The sequence below is a fragment of the Coturnix japonica genome, chromosome 5 (assembly GCF_001577835.2).
Source record: "Coturnix japonica isolate 7356 chromosome 5, Coturnix japonica 2.1, whole genome shotgun sequence".
NCBI classification, from domain to species: Eukaryota; Metazoa; Chordata; class Aves; order Galliformes; family Phasianidae; genus Coturnix; species Coturnix japonica.
The window spans coordinates 49,552,467-49,570,600 of NC_029520.1; the positions used below are offsets into that span (position 1 = coordinate 49,552,467).

General features: G+C 38.4%; 1 protein-coding gene across 4 annotated transcripts in view; it reads right to left on the minus strand.

Annotated features, from left to right (window-relative positions):
• Positions 1-468: 468 nt before the first annotated feature.
• Positions 469-18,134, minus strand: part of PPM1A (protein phosphatase, Mg2+/Mn2+ dependent 1A) — a 32,866-nt gene continuing 15,200 nt past the window's right edge. Inside the window, exons 3-6 of one of the 4 annotated variants that reach the window (XM_015865753.2) lie at positions 17,317-17,434; positions 12,303-12,411; positions 10,191-10,248; positions 469-8,258 (exon numbers count right to left, since the gene is read on the minus strand). In XM_015865753.2, coding sequence (XP_015721239.1) covers positions 8,229-8,258; positions 10,191-10,248; positions 12,303-12,411; positions 17,317-17,434 — 315 coding nt within the window. In that variant the 3' untranslated portion in view covers positions 469-8,228. The other 3 variants (XM_015865751.2, XM_032444623.1, XM_015865754.2) reach the window with 3 other exon arrangements.

Genomic DNA, 18,134 nt, shown 5'->3' on the forward strand with positions numbered 1-18,134 from the left:
TGATCATTTAGTTCCAACCCCAATGCTATTTGCAGGGTCGCCAACCACCAGACCAGGCTGCCCAGAGCCACATTCAGCCTTTTCCTGTAGCATCCTTATATTCTGCAAATTACAACAGTCTGCTCTGTATTCTATGGTACTGACTCAGGACACAAGGCTCAAATATATCTTGCTCCAGTGTGAGTTGGTCTTCCAGATGTTGGGCGTCCTGATCATCCCCTGCTCTCCTGACGACCCCAGATGAGGTGATATCTTAGGAAGACCAGGGCTGGAGCTGTGCACTGCTTGGTCTTGGAATTTTAACATGGAAGAGGGGGATTTTTACTTCCATAATTAACAAGTGGTGAGAATAAGTGCTTCATCTTCTATTTGAAACAGGAAACAGAACGAGGCCTGATAGCCAGCTTGTAATTTAGTGACAACAAAGCAGACGTGAAGATGGTTTAGAGCATACCAAATACACACACACAGTGTCATTGCCTGTTTTATTTAGTGGAATCACTTTCGTAGATTAGAAATATTTCCAATTCCCATTCACTCCAAAGCAAGCCTCCACCGTCAACAGGCGTAATGCAGTTCGTTCAACTGATTCCAAACCAAAGGAGAGAAAAAAAAAGAGAAAGGTACAATCTCAAAAGTTAAGTTAGAAACTAAGTTCACACATTTTCTTTGGGACCAGGAATCTGTACATAGTACAAAATATACATTTATTGAACTTTCTGTAAACACACAGTTTGAATTGTGTAAAACTGTAAATATCGGTGAACTACGTGGAGAATAAATTATTATATATTGTTATACATTCTACTTAAGGAAAATAGTTATGCTCTGGTATATTACTCTGTTAAATTTATAAATTCCATAATGAAGCTGTGTATTCCGCAAACATGCTTTTCAAGCTTAAATCTCTCCATTTGTAACACACATTTATACAAGTCATCAATGAAAAAGTTACACTTTCCACAAAATAGATATAAAGAGGTGATGAACCTTCTAAAAAGACAGGCACAGCTTGTCACTGCGGACGAGACTTTCATGGTACAACGTGGAGTTAACGCTGTGAGGAGACAGGAGAAAACTCTCTAATTCAGCATGTTGGTACATAGGCTTAGTAACAAGACAGATGCTAAGAACCAAAATCTTTGCTTTGAAACATGAATGAAGCAGCCGGTTCTGGAAATGCTATCGACTCACTTCTCAAATACCCAAATCCCCTGGCCAGGAGAACCTAGGCTTGTGTCTCCTATTAACCCCTTGTCAGCAGTGATTCAGTTATTTGAGCACTGAACTGCCTGGCACGATTAGCTACCAACACCTGCAGAACTCAGCACTCGCTCTACAGACTTGATTCCTGGCACCAAAAAGTTAGATCTGGTTAATAAACACAACTTAACTCTTGGTACTTGTGGTCATTGTGAATCACAACACCAGCAACGGACTGTAGGAAATCCCAGTGTCCAGCATCAAGCTGTTCCTATGGCAGCAAGCAGAAGGCATGGGAATGGCTCCTCCAGCACCTTGCAGACTGGGGGCCATCACATAACGCCCAGCTTCCTATTTACATGTCTGAAAGTTTCACACTCAGCAGACTTGAGAGTCCAGCATCAAACACTCAGCAAGAACAAAAGCTCCCTAAAACGCCAGCACTGATGTTTTCAGTAGTTCCATTAATGGACATGGAAACGATGCTCTGCAGATTCAGCACATTTGTTCCTAGGGGTTTAGGGCCTTTTTGCATTCCCATCCCAACTAATTCATTCTGGGTTCCATCCTTTTATTCTTAAAGCCAAAAGCAGTACATGAAAGACCGGAACCTCTTAAATTTTGTCCTTCTGATGTTTTAAAAGGAAAAAAAAAACCAACAAAAAAACCTGCTGACTTGAATACTCAAAGAATTAAGACATTATTAATTGTAGTTAATCTACCGCTCTGCTTTAGGACTGCCACCTTCCTCCCCTTCGGCTTTGAAATCTTTTTCTAAACCAAATCCAAATAATGATTACATTTAGCTCCAACAAAACTGGGACAGCCGTGGCTGCAACGATACTTGTGCAAGCTCTACGTGCTGGGAGTGACTCTCCACCACCATCAGCAGGCTGTTGTTAACTTCCACTTTCCTAAGATCACTTCAGTTCTATTTTCCCTTGCAGTGTAAACTAACATGTCGCACTGCAGCCTGAAAACCCAACAGTGAAAATGAAATTGGCAACTGGTATTTCCCATTGCTCAAACTGAGTTGAACTCAGTGATACAAATGAAACTCCGAAGACCTCAGTCTACAGGCATCAAGAGAAGTTAAAGTATGTAACGTTTTCTGACCTGCAAGTCTGCTTTCTCATTTTAATTCACAAAGATGCTTCCCAAGAGAAATCACAACAGCAGCTCCTTTGCGTTGGAGGCTCGCTCACAATGCATGTCAAGAGTCCTGCCTACTTCAGCCATCAAGAGCACAGGTTCCATCAGCTGTTCGGAGCCGCACAGTTAATGGAAGCACACGTGAACTGCGGGTTTGGCTCAGTGCTATTGAGCTGAGAAGTGTGGATGCAGTGCTCTTAGGGAAAAATGCAACTGTCACAGCACTCATCCTTGCAAACAAATTACTGGTTATACAGTAGTAAGGAGCATTGGTTTCCTCCCTCTCATTATTATTATTATTGTGTTTTTTCTTTTTATTTCAACACAAAAGGTATTTTAAAAAGCATTCAGACAGGAATCAGAACGAGTTAAGCACACTGATTTGGTTAGCCATAGAAGCATACATAATCCTGAAGTCTGACCTACCATCCCATCTCACCGAAGTTTGGATATTTCCAGAGTCGAACAACATCACTAATGCTACAGAAGGCATTCTTTATATTAAGCCCACCACCAAAACTCTATGATTTCAAAGGCTCTCTCCTAAGAAGCCCTTTTCCTAAGACACCACGACCACTCCTGGACCCTTAGCAGAGAAGCAAAGATCTCTAGTGTAACAGTGCCTGCAGGATAAGGAAAAAACTGTTTTACTGCTACCTGAAAAGAAAATGAAATAAAGAGATGGCTTGCTGTAAGTCAACAACTGCAACACGATCAGATTAAAGTGCCTGACTTTTTCATGTACTAAATGAATTTTGGAAGATTCTCCTGGAAATTCATTTTCAGCAGGAGATGATGTAAACCGTGTTTTCAGCATGCTTTCTGTTCCTTTTGTACTTGAAAGCACTCAGCTGTCTATGACTGTAAACAAAAGCTCTAAGTTCTCCTGCAGCCTCTTGAGCTCCTACGACCAAACACCACGGCCCAGGTGACTGCCGCACTCACAAAGCAACACCAGTATGGAAACAAAACAAGGGTACAAAAAGCTTCTAAAGGCGATGTCTGAGCTGCAGACTGTGCAAGCACTGCAGAGCTCACCAGAAGGCTGCAGCCTCTGATCAACACTGCTCTATTCCAAAATACTCAGCCCAGATTGCCACCTGCAAATTTCACTCTATTTTTATGTATTTTAATGGCTCACTCTAGGAACTGCATTCATTTTATGCACTATAACATGTGGAGCCTCCTCTTGCCATTTAAAGAGTTAAAAATCTATCCAGCCTAGAAGGGACTTTGCACCCTGTAATGTCATATGAAGGCTTGGGTCGTCACCATCTCAAATGGACACAGCTGCAGGAACAAGGAGTGATACCAGTTATCCTGAAGACATTTTTACACCTCCAGAAGCTTGGCACGGAGTAACAATTCCAATTCCTAAGGAAATAGAGCTGTAAAGTACAGCTCCCCAGCTCTACCCAGTTCTGCTGCTTCTTAATCTAAGCCAGGCACGTCAGGTTTTTATTAAAATCTTCTATTTGCCCAATTATGAGGAAAAAGGGTAATATTTGATGACTAAAGGTTCACCTATTACTGGAATGGCCAAGCTTAAATATGAAGATATTTAAATGTACCAAGTCATTTGGCCATAAAGCAGTTCAAGAATGCACGTGTAGAAATTCAAGCGAACATCTTAACATGATGAAATCCTGCTGTACACTGAAATAAGGTCGACTCTAAGAGCCTTTTCATTAACCTAATTGTGACAGCCACGCTGCCTCCCTCTTGGGACAGAACTGAATATAAATAGAGATAGTTAACAAAAAGTACATTTGTCAGCATGGAGCTCCCATACAAGACATTAAACTCAAAGCTTCATGATTCCAGTTTCAAGAAAAAGAACGCTGACCAGGGTAAAATATATGTCTTAAGCACAGTGTGGAGAAAGATCTACAAAGGCTTTGATATTTCCTATGTAGGTCCATCACTTATCTGCACTGGGGCTCTGATTTCCCCATGTGTGGCTAAGGAGTGCTACTCACAGCCCTGCCTTCCCAGCACCAGGTACTTGGAACACCCATTTAGCCAAGCTGAAGGGCAGAGTTTTTCTCTCCCTCTCATAACTATTTCACTGACACAAAGCGGGCAGTAGAAGGAAACTTACAGCAGCAGCTCAGTCTTGATATTAGTTGACCATGAAACCATATCCTTAGTTTATAAATTATTAAAAAGCCAAAATGCAATAGGAAGCCTGTATTATCCCAGTGCAACAAGTCAAAATGAGGTGCTTATCGGGGTATCAACTACAGTGCAAACTATTCCCCAGTTTTACTAAATCACCTCAAAGTTTCCAATTCTTGAACTAAGCAGAATGGCTCAGATTTTAACCTATACAGCTGAGACGGCATCAGTTTCATAGTAAACAATTTAATTGTCATTCAAGTCAGTATCCTGAGCACACGTTAAGATGAACAACTCTGGCACCTGCATGAACCACCAAGGTCAGTGCTACAATTCCTCCCCTGCTGCTTAATATTCTGCAGGCATCTCGCTAGCATGAGACAACCTAGAATTACCACAATTCAGCATAGGTTAATAACAACTTCCCATCTCCCATCCTGACTTCTGTTGGAGATTGCAGAGTGCTGGCCACGCACCAGGGGTTCTGCAGAGCTGCTTACAGACTACAGAAGTGCAGGCGAGCTGAAAGGCCGCTGCTTGCTCAGGACCTGCTGATCTGTGCCCACTGTGGGTACCAGGATGCGACTGATACAACGGATTTACAAAGCCTTGCAAGTCTGGGGGCCTGCTTAACGTAATCACACTTAGTTAATCCAACACTGGTTTTAAAACATGCTTTAGAAGCAGCTTCTGTCTTGAACATATTTCAATGCTGAATTAGTGAGAATTATTTGAAACAGTTGACTATAAAGCAGTACAGGTATTTTCCCAGAACGACCAGTGAAACATTGAATCCGACTGTAACAAAACTCACAGAAAACCGAAGCCAGTGAAGCTGTTAAATGTAGAAGGAGAACAAAGTTGCACGAAGAGAAGTAGCTTTACAAATATAATTTCCAAGTTTTTGATTCTGTTTAAAACAGACAAAAAAAACCCCAAAAACCCCAAGCAAACTGGGACCATCCTATTTGAACATGTATTTAAAAATACATCTCTTAAGCATCACACAGTTTTCATTTTTGTCCCACAGGAATCTTTTTCCACGAGGGAAATAAATAGCACACAATACTTCCGAAACAAATTGCTGCCTTGCCCCTGAGGTGCTAACATTTTTAGCATTACAGAAAAGTTTCTGGTGCAAGAAGGAGATGCACAAACGTGCAAAAGTGCCTTTTTCTTTTCAGAGCAGTGAAAAGTACAGCTTGCCTCTTTTCTAGGATGCTTGACATCGTTAGTGTGTTTTGTAATCAAAATCTGTATCTAAAACGGCAGTGTTTGTGCACACAGAATAGATTCAGTGCTCTGACCTCTTCAAAACGCTGAACGTAGGCGGGAGGGAGAAAGGCCTGAAACGGGCTTTCTGCCACTGCCCTCAAACCCAGTTCCAGCACCTGTCACAACAGCAGAGGTACGTTCTTCCTGACCTTCAGGAGGCCTCACAGGAAGAGGCTTCAACTGTACAAGTCTGTCACCGAGACAGTTTAAGTGACTACGAATTATGGCTTTACACACCACAGTTTTGCTTCCGATTTTTTTACAAGTTCGAAACTGAAAAGGTTTCCACAGTCCAGTTCAAGGTTTTGCAGTTTCCAAAGCTAAGCTTCAGTCTATATGAAAAAGGACAGAACCATTATCTGCCTAGTCCTAAATTGCGTTTAGCTTTCTGCACTAACACGCCACGTATCATTACATACACCTGTTAATTAGGTGCCTGTGAAGCTATCACTTAACGTTATTATAGTTTTGCACTCTACAACAAAATTAGACATTTTAAGCATTTATTCATAGGTAGGGAAGGAACTGGTTCGTTAAGCAAAAATTGCTAGAAATTTATAAATACAAATAGTGCTTATGTTTTCTTCATTCATGCTCCAACAGATTACAAACTGAATACAATGAAGTTACGTTTAAGCACCCCACACAGACAAGAGGGATAAAAAGAAAACTTTGCTGGTATATACTATACTTAGTTCCAAGACACTATAAGTTACTTTTGCACTGTTCAGTGTTCCCTAACTCTGCATTAGTTTTAAGGCTATATATACAAATATGTATATTTCAAAGTTAGGGAAAGACACATAGCAAAATGCATTGTACTACGTTTTCCTATCAAAATAATTATACACCACATTTTGATTCTGTTTCACTGCAGTAAATGTTACAGTCTACTTGCTTTACTGATTTTCCTTTTGGGGAATCTGCCTACTAAATGAGTAAACTACATATTAAACACAATACTCTCAACCAAAAGGACAATACAAGGTGCACAAAACAGCAGTTCTGCAAACACGACTGACTTTAGAACTTAATTTTGCATGTTCAATGGGAGAAAGCTAACCTTAAATCAACTTAGCTGATTCTCTTATAAAACTTTAAATTAGAATTTTCAACAACAAACAGTTAGATATTATCAACATGCTATATCTCTACTCACAAGTACTGTTTAACCACTAGTCTCTCATTGTAAGTAAGTGGGTCAATTAAAAAACACACGCCATAAAATGTTAAAGATTGTCAGGCTCTGACAAATGTATTTTTATCAAACAGTAGGCAAATTCAAACCAACGCACATCTTCAGTGGGGAGTAAAGAAGCAGCCTGAAAAAAATCCATACTTGTTAAAAAAACAGGGTCACAGATTAATCCCACTTCATCCTCTAGCATATGGCTATTTCTTGGGCAATCATCAAAACTCTTCCCATCTCAAAAATGGGCTACCAATTAATAAAAATATTCTTCCACGTGTAAAAGATCATTTACAATGGCACTGACATTTTAAAAGGCAGGAAAAAAAAAAGGAATTACACATCTATGGATAAATTTCTTGTTTGTTAAACCAAGCTTTATTGATAAAATGGAATTCAAAGTATTTCACTTGGAACAGCAGCAGATCCAGCCAATTAAGATTGTAAAAATGCTGCAGGCTCCTACGGTATGTAGAAAGCTGCCTGTTTGTGCTCAGTGATTCGTACTTCCAGGTAAGGGTTAATGGAAAGAGGTGCAGAGAATCGAGGCATTCTAATCTCGAGGTTCATATGCTTATGAACGCATGATGCTATTAATAGGGCATGATTTAACTCCCACCAAAGCCGAAATCAGAACTCCCTTCAACTCAATGTGAGAGCAGGAGTACCTCTGAGAAAACAAGATCCGCCTGTTGAAGAACGTGCACTACTCTCTTGTTTTCACATTGCCAAGCAAATTCACTACTGTGATTTTGGGAAAATCACCCACAGGATCAGCTCTCATAGAAGACAAAACGTTATCTTTACAGTTTTGTGCACCTCCTGAGCACCTAGCTGGCTAGGCTGCTGCTCCTTGCAATCCAAAACCACAACATGAATTTAAAGGGATATATATTGTTGCATCACACAAGTCAAACATTTCTTCTAACCTTTGTAGTGATTTAAAGCAGTTCATAATTAAATATGAGCATTTTGTACAAAGACAATTGCACTTTACAAAAAAAAAACCAAAAAACAAACAAAATCATACAACATAAATTGCTGGAGTCTGATTTACAACATGGATTATGGTTTGAAATCACGTTTACAGAAGTCTGTTTTACAAAAAAAAAGATCAGTTCCTGGGCTAGATGTCGTACTGCTGTAGTTTTCTGCTGCAGTCACTCTCACCAACACATCGTACTCCCTTCTTTAATTAGTATTGAGGATGGATGTTAAGAAGGGTCACTGAGGTTGGGCTGCACTTTCATTTGAAGAATGAAACGTGAACTCCACAGCTAGATGAGCAGTTTTACCACATATCATCAGTTGAGGCAGAATCCTTAAAGAAAAAAGAAGGAGCCCTTTAAAGTCTGGAGTGCCCATATTTACAGCAGTTTCTGGATAATCCAGACTGAAAAGGGAAAAAGCTTGAATCATTTTAGGAGCCTGTTTTCTCTCTCCTTTCAGAAATAGCAGAAACAACATTCAAGAGGCATCTAGAAAAACATACACAATTAATGAAACACTATGTAGCAAACATTTCAAAATCTCATCAAGTTTTTTCTCAACTGCTTACTGACAATAATATCCCAGGAATAGTACTTACAAGCATTCCCAGAATAGTTAGAAGTAATGTAAATGCATATCTTTTCTACATTGGCACATTAAAAGGCCAGGATGTGCCTTGTGCTATTATTATTATTTGATATTTCAGTCCTTTCTCACTGCATAGGAAGACAGTCATTAACCAATACTTTATTGTAAATCCGATCAATTTTACCTGTCATAATTTAAGGTTAAATAGGAAAGCGTAGTTTCAGTAAGTAATGCTAGAAACATTAATGTTGAATTGTAATAAGTCTGCAAGGAGAAAAAAAATTCTGCAATATAGAATTGGAATCAAAGACATAGTCGGCTCTAAATCATAACATCATGGTCATGCTGCACATCACTACATCCATGCATCCAATATCTGAGTAACCCTTAAATTAGGTCCATTTAGGCCCCCAGACTATGGAGGGTTTTGTATAGCTGAGAAATGGAACCACTCTGGAAAAATGTTTAATTAATTCCTGCTATCAGTTAAAAGAAAACACATCTTAACACAGACCAAATGGTGAACTTCTAGTGGTATTTAATCATTTTACTTTGTAACTGTTTCCTCTCCCCTCACTTAGTTTGTTCTACATTTGGCGTAATCTAACTGCCTCATCTGTTCCACTAAGTTGGGTATACATGTTAACATGACTAAGCATGGCCGCAGCTTGCTAGCTGAACCAACAGTTAAATCAGTAGCACAGCCAGCAGAGCAAACTGCTTACGTACAGTGGCAATTTGGGGTTGTTTCAGCATTAAGTACTATCTTCTCTCAATAGCAAAGTGACATGATGGGCTTGGACAATGGTCTCAGCTGGTACTTCTACAGCTGCACATCCCTATTGTTACAGAGACTGCAGGAGATAGAAGTATTACTCTTCTTTCAAAGTACTGTCTTACTGATTCTTTTGAGAGGGAAGAGGCTAATTAAGTCTTTAGCAATGCCACATACGACAACTTCTTAGCATTCAATTTCTGCACCCTTCATTCAAACTTGCACACAGAATGCATTACAAACCAAGAGGAAGAACAGTTGGCACGGAGGTGTAGTACAAAAGCCAAGATCGCTAAAATTACTCTTTGCAAGAGTACCACCCCCAGATTTTTCTTCAAAACCAGAAGGAGCAAAGGAGAATATGAAAGACTAAGATGGTTATGCTTTTCCAAGTGTAAGGATGCAGAATAAAAGCAGTAGTGAGTAAAAATGCAGGAGCTGCATGCCAACTATTCAGTATGTAAATTCCTGTATCCTAGTTGCCAACATCATCATCATAAAATGAAGACGTTTGACATTCATTTGTGGAACAGTAACTTAAACAGAACGTTTTACATTCAAAATACACCCCTTTTCAGATAGCATTATGGCATTGTTAGGCTAAAGGTACTGAGAGAGAACTGCCAAACAGTAGCACTCTGTTTCAAAGCCAATGCACAGCTTTATGTTTGAAGGCATTTCACTTCTGTGTCACATTTGCAAGATACAAATCAGGGAATTCCAACACCAACAAGTAAACCATGCTGGAGTTCTACTATCAGCAGAAGGTACCCAAAAACAACCACAAAGGCACAAAATGGCTCTTTTTTTTGGGGAAAGAAGAACTGGAAATACATTTCTTTACAAAACAAATACAGTGACTGGGGTGGGAGGGAAGAATGCCATAGAAGAGATACTTACAGTATCATCATTCCTGTAGGGGTTCAGTCTGTTATACACAGCTTCAATTACACTCCGTCTAGATCAGAAAGAAAAAAAAAACCAAAAAGACAAATACAGTGTTTTAAGTCAAACTGCTTAGGAAAAATGTAATTTAAAAAGCAAACTTTTAAAGATCTTCTATCTGCAGAACCAAGTTTACTGCAAGTTAGTCCTAAGTGCCATTACACACCGACCATAGTTATCCCAATCCTTTAAAACCCTCAAGTTCAAGAAAAAGAAAGCTGAATAGGCAGTTTGCATTCAAGAGAAGAGAAGCACAACCAAACATTCAGAAGAGGAAAAAAAACAAAGGGGGGGGGAAATCAGAGAACCTGATACAGGTTGAATGCCATGGCCATCTGTGTGCCCAACCAACACTGTGCTAGTACCTACGTATATTATGACAAGGCTTAAAGAGGTTTTTCATGAAAAGTAATACACAAAAAAAGGGAGAGTGAAGGATAAGGGACACCTCTGCCTTACCCAGCACATAAGAATTTTGGAGAGAGAGCAGGAAGGAAAGAGAGGAGTAAAGGAAAGGAAAAATAGATTGGACATCAAAAGCAATTTTCTTCCAGATACCCTCATGTGCAGGACCATGTATGACAAAATAGCACGCTACAACTCAGATACAACCTCAAAGCCACCTCTTAACTGCTCATGAATACATGCAAGAGAAACACAAAAGAGTGCATTTGAAGTAAAAGAAAAAGCAGATGGCAGTCTTTATAATCTTCTTGTAACATCGAAAAGTCAAGTACTGCCATAGAGCAGTACAAGCATCACAGAAAATCTAGCGAATGATCATACAGCATGGAAGAGGCTGAATTCAAAGAAATAAAAACAAGCAATTATTCCCCAACTACAATGCACATACAAAGTTGTTCTCCTCCTTGAGATAGATATCGCTGATTCTAAATAAAGCCGTGTTACTTGAAAGGTATTGTTTTCTTTCCCAATTGTCAGTATCGCTTCAAGTTACACTACAACACAATTCAATCCATACTTCTGTCAATCACTATTCAAGATAACATCACTAAAGCACATAATCCCACCAAAGTCAATTGCTTCAGCAACTTCAGCACTGCCTCACAACCACAAAGCTACTGCTAGCCAAAGCAGCTTGATAAACAACTTGTATGCCATCTTTTATGAGTAACTGACTCATCAATGCTTCAAGATGACTGTAACGCATCCTAAATAGACACTACTATTTATATATAATAGCCATCTCTTCTTTTCCGACATCATAAAAGAAGAATTTTGTTATGTAGAAGTCATCCTTACAGCCCACTTATCATTTATTCCTCTACGTGCCCACAGACTTCAAGTTCCTATGTAACGAGACAAAAACTACACACTGAAGTATTAAAAATAAACGCTACACATCACATGTGCTCAGTATACACAGTACAAGTCCATGAATGACCTTCTGAACCAAAAAGCACTTGCTGTGGAAAAAGCTAAGTGCATTTCTTTCTTCACTGCTGAACATCAACTTGAGACCACACTGCACCAGCACTGAACTCTTCAAGGACAAAAACAGCCTATTTAAAATTCTACTTAACCTTTTTGATAGACTTCTATCCTGGTTTTGTGTTTGACACAAGCAGAGAGGTGCATAAGCAAAATTTTAAGCAGTTACCACATTGCCTTAGCTACAGACAAGAAAAGAAAGCTGCCAAGCAAAACATGATACGCATAAAACTTTTTGAAGAGCAGAACCATATGTCCAAGTAGCTACTAAAGGCAGTACATTATTTTTGTACCTTCAAACCACGTCCCACCCAAAGAAACCCAATTAATTACAGAAACAGAGACACTCAGGCCACCCTTAAAAAAAAACAAACAACCCTCAGCCCTTCTCAAAACTACATTTTGACATGTAATTTTTAACAGTGATTCATAGTTAACTCTGTTCTCATGCTTTCCCTTTTCATTCAGAAAAGTTCAGTAATAACAATTGAAGAACAGATCATATTTGTCCTGTGCCCTTCCTCCCTCCCCATACTTTTAAGAGTGGCCTTACAGTTAAGTTTTGATTTAAATAATAATAATAATAAAAACACATTTACACTGATGTGAACTCACTTGCTTGCCAATTCACCCCCTGGCGGGAGGTTTGGGATGCTCTCAGTTGCTAACGTACGCATCACGTGGACTAAGTCTGGCACTCCTTCACCCTGCTTCTTTATGATCTCTGGGAATCAGAAGTACTTTTTTTGTAAGTGCAGTCCAAATTTAACTTAAAAAGATTGAAATACTCAGTTTTATAAAAAGGCAGCTTTAAGTTCTGTTAATATAAGAAATAAATGACAGACCGTACTCAACATGGTGTTAATTTGGTTCCATAACAAAAAAGACCTGTGATGGATCTGACACATGATACCCTGCTAGCTGTTAACATGCACCCTGGTTTCAGAAATACACGGCTAACAATTACAAGTCTAATGGCTTTCCTGATAGGGCATTATTTTATTTTCCCAACAAAACACACTGGGTATTAACATCAGTTTTACCACTGCAATAGAAGGTTAAAGTTTATCACCATCATAGAAAGCAACAGCATTTTCAAAAAACAGAGTTCATTACCTGACACAAAAATAAAATGACCCCCCACTACAAGCATACATGACTGCAAGTCCATAGGCCAGTACTTGTACCTTACCACATCACTGCAACATGCAAATGTAATGAACTGTCACATACAAATTGAAAGCCAGGGACATAAGAGTTAAGAGACAGCTCCACCCTTCACTCAACTTGGAATATGTGACTACTAGGCAGTTCTTTAAAGCTGAGCTCCTCCAACTTCTGAGAAGAGAGGCCTTGCACTGTAGTTCTTTTACTCTTAGGCCTATTTCATTCATAGGCCTATTTAAAGCAGTAAGCACAATGGAAATCACAAGAGATTTTGCTATAATACCTCTGAAAAGATTCTCTTTTGATAAAATTTTAATACATTTTATACATTCTATTTCTTCAAAATGCATTTCTGCAGTTTGCCTGTAAATACGAGCTTAGAAAATAAGTGATGAGTGATTAAGACTCAGCATTATTGATCTTCAAGTGAATACTGTAGCCCATATACAATAGGTATGTCTACACACACACGCATATTATTCTTCATGTATTGATACAGCTTGAAGAACAGTGGGAACTCATCAGTGCCATCCCTGAAAGAAATACTTTAGCATTTAGATTTTACTCTGAAGGGTCATTGCAGAAAATATACCAAGTTTCCACTTTGTAATTTAATCAGTGAGATATGACACACTGAAGCTTAAAACCAACACATCTCCAGTCCTTTTTTTGTAAAATATTTCAGATAAGTAAATAAACTATAAATGTTTTTTTTTTTTGTGCATGTCGTAGTTTTTCAGGGCTATGTGTGTTTACAGAAAGAATCAGCTTTATTTTGCTGGCAGACTGTGCTAATTATTTGCAAGCTACAATGGAAGCACTGTCTAGTCCTCATCAGCGTCAGATTGTAACACAAAGCTTTAATCTGCTCAAATAAGAACCTACATTTGAGATATCTGACACCACACACCAGATACCTCAGAAATTTGCAGTTTTCTTAAGAAAATCTATGGCTAAAATTCATTTTACCATCTAACATTGAGGAAATAATCTAACACTCATAAATCTGAATAAGAAGCAAGATCTCAGATTTGGTTTGCCAAGTTCCTTTATTGTGCAATTTTGAACATCTAATATATTCTACATTGTGCTAGAGCTAGAGTTCTGCTGTACAAAAATAAGGACTTTGTAGTTTACCTATACTACACAGTAACACAACCTGTAACTGCAGTACATGTAACATACAGTCTCCACTAAATGAATACATTTATATTTTGATATAACTAAAGATACAGACTGAATGAACACTGATGACACAACAAATGGAGCGGGTCTGCTAGCTGCATTAATTTATTGGAATTACTTTCTTGCAATACATCTTATAAGCCCCACACCTATGCGATTTACTTTAAAACCTTCTAAACATTTTCATGGCATCAAGCATGGGAAGAACGTGCTTATAACCCTACAAATAAAGAATTCAAAACATATCTGCTTATTTCATTTTCTGAATGGGAATTCCAGATAACGATTAAGAAAATTCAAACTTGCAGTGTTGTGAGAATACGGGAGGGAATGTGTAGCAGCTAACTGAAAACAATTTACCTCTGTGTAGGTAAAATATTGCTACCATTATCTATTACTGAATATTAATACGTAAGAAACTAAGAACAATAAAAGAAGCTCGGACAAGTGTCATTTTAAAGTCAATACATCAATAACTCATATTAGTGCAAATAACAGCAATGCATTTTGGAATGACTGCTTACTTCTACAATGAAGATCACATAACATTTTGTGAGCAACACTTATTTACTGCAAGTAATGGCAAAAAGACGTTTCTCCACACTTGCTTCCTCTTCTGTTGCTATCATAGCTATGAATCTGGACTACAAACACACTGAGATTGATGGTGGCATAGCAAGTAGAAAGCCTTTTTCCTTTAAATCTGAATAATCTCTGCTTGTTCACAGAATCATTTGGAAGATACCTAAAAGATTCTCTAATTTTAAGTCCCCTCTTGTTATAGAGGACCATCAGTAAAGGGCCCCATTCTGTAATAAATCTTGCACTACTTCTTAGCAGTGTAAGAATATATCCTAGGCTAGAATATGACTGGGAAGAATGCACGTTATTAGCAAGCATCAAATCTCATCACCTGTTGAGACTACACTGAGTACTGAAGTGCATAAAAATATGATTTATGCATTTTCACCAGGTTTCCGTTTTAATGAATTTTAATTTTAAGCTGGTATTATAAGTTAGTAAGAGAACTCTGGAAGTCTAGAAGTAGTCCTTACATTTTCTATTTCCTTCAGCTACAAATCAGGCTTTTAAAGTCAAGCATTATCATTCCTAAAGCATCTTAATGAGAAATCATTACTGTAGTGTTGAACATTTCAGGTAGCACAGCAGTTCTACCTTGCAAGCTAATTCTGTATGGTCCATTTCCAGTAAGAAACAATGTAATTGCACCAGAATCAAGTTAACTGTAACAACTGTCACCTGCTCTTGAAGCTCTGCCTTAGTTCAGCCTTTCAGCCACCCTCCTCAGTCGGAGCTAAAAGTGGAAGTCCTGTCTACAGCTGATATAAATCAGTGTAGGGTTGAATAGTGTTCACTACATAATCATAAATTTAAATAACAGTTTTGTGCAACAAGAGACAAAAGTTTGAGGACAACACTAAAAAGAAGTAAATACCCTTGAGGGGAAGTACAAATCATTTCCTCAAGTAGCTCAGACAACTTGTCATTAAATTAGTATTAAAGTGCTTTGTAACTACATACAGAATCTGTTTGCTTCCATCCAAGTATGACACTTCACTCATTACTATTTTCTATTTGTTTAAATGGAAAGAACTGGAGCCAAATTCATTGTATGTACCACAAACACATGCAGATCCAGTGTAAGATTCTTCATTTACTGAGGTGTCTGTACAAAATGTTAACTTTCCCCACTGTTAATAATCTAGGAAATACAGTGGCCATAACTTGAAGATACCTTCATACTGCATGTAACGGGTTTGTCTGAGCTAAGGCATGAAGGCAATACTTGCCCAGATTAGAAAGAGTTAGCATGCTGTAAATTAATGTGTGACTTCACAGCATACTTGCTCTTCAGCAGTTCTGTGAGTGGGCCCTACATAATGATCTCTTCAAATGCCTGCTGCTCACTGCTCTGAAATGGAGAAAGCTATCTGACACTTAACTCATGCAGTTCTGCCATACAGATACTCCTGATACATGGCCAAATAAATCCACACTAGTGCTTGGTGTGCATCAACCTTTCCTATTAGGAAAAAGTTAGAGCATTTTTTCTGGTTTGATCCATCTGGTCAATTGTGTTCAGAGGCACAATGACTGTACTTTGCCACAACCTTGGGGACAAGGTCTTTGAAACAGGCAACTCCTTCCTTAAGGAGCACTTACACCAGTAGTAAGTGCTTTGAACTTCATGTTAATGTATCTGAACCCAGAATTCCCATGTAGACAAGTCCTTTGTGAAACTTACGAAGCTGCACTTTCTATTACCTTCGTGCAAGTTAAGGAGGAAAAAAGTGCACAATATATTCCTGTAACATATTAATCACTGATACCATCGTTGCTAAGTACTCTGTGTACTGTGCTGTGTGTGCTGTTAAGGATTCTCACAGTATATATACATAACTAGACTGGTAACATACAGGTCTCAAAGAGTCCACTTCAAAAATAGACTTAGCCTATGCAAACAATGCATAAAGCAAGTCTTACGTTTCAGAAACAAAATCCAAGCTCTGTTCATCTTTGAAATATCAAAAGGCACAATAAAAGCCAGTTTTAATGAGAAATCTCTGAAATTAAATTGATTTTAAATACCACTTTCAGTTAGTCGATCCAAAACACCCACGACTTGCAGTTTCAGCTCAAAGTTTAAATCATCCAGAAATACAAATTTAAACAAAATTCTTTAGTTATTATCAAGGACATGCTCCCAGATTTCACTCATCGGGAATGCTTAACAATTAACTTTAGCAGACTTCTGATATACTTCCAAATAAATATACACGTCAGCAGGTGCCTTTAATGTAACAGTAATCAAGCTGTAATCATGTAATTAAATACTTTTATGGCTAATTTGCAGACAGAACTACATAGAAAAATGATATGCAAATTACCATCTTCGTAGACATTTTGCAAGATACACTATTTCAGTGTAACTCTGTGTAACAGGAACAATGATTTACTGGCCTGTAGTTATTGCTGTCAATGGACTCGTGAAGAGCAACTCATGAGCACAACTGAAAATTCTGTCATCCTGAACAATTTTCAGGGCAATGAGCTACTGCGCTTGCATAGCAGAATTCTGTCAGGTCAAACAGCAGGACTGTAAGAGTGCCTTTTTCAGAGATGTACACTAGATGGCCAACGGCACTTGACGGTCTATTAAAAAGCTTGCATGGATTAAGTTTAGTTGTTGCAAAGGGAAGGGGGCTGGGGGGTCTGTTTAGAAACAAAGTTACTTATTTTTTTTTAAATGATCCACCTTCTACTCTGCTTTCCAGGTACTTGTCCAACTCTGCCTCTCTTTTCACCGCCTCTGGTGATACCTTTGGTGCATTCGGAAAACAGATCAGTATCACACTCATGTTGTCTCGACTTCCCTGGTGGGAGAAAAAAAAAAAGAAAAGGTTTGAGAACACACGCACACACCAGACTGAAACCAAACCAAAGCATTTTACACACACACTCAAAAATTCAACTGTAGCATTGAGAATACAGACCCATTATCATTAGCCTTCACTTTCTCTTCCAAAATTCTAGTTGTTCATTCAGTAAAAAATACCATCAAGTCACTTTTTTTCCACCTTCATGCCTTGAAGACTATCTGGAATCAGTTACAGACAGCCCACTGTCTTTTCAAAATGATACTACTAATAAGTAATGTACAATTACAGTGTTGGGTTTCCTCTTGTTTTAAGCACTTTCCAATCATTTAAAGAAAACATGAAATACTTGATCAGTAAACAACACATTTACTGCTTAAAAGCAGAACACAGGAAGCTGCTGAAGTCAGACAGCACTTCTACTTAAGAACACTGCTACTGATCAGGGCTTTTTTTCCCCCTTTAAAAACAAGAAATAAAGAAATTACAGGTTATAGTATTGATTAAAAGACCAGCTGGATGGAGCTGTAGCCTTTACAAAAGCACTCTTTGAAATGGAAACATTTAGAACTTTGACTAAATGGTTAAATACAAACATGTTCTACTTAAGAAAATGTACTGCTTAGTTTGCTTTCAATACCCTTGTGCTCTTGTCTACAGACACGCATCTACGCTTAACAATTAAATGCACTGAAGT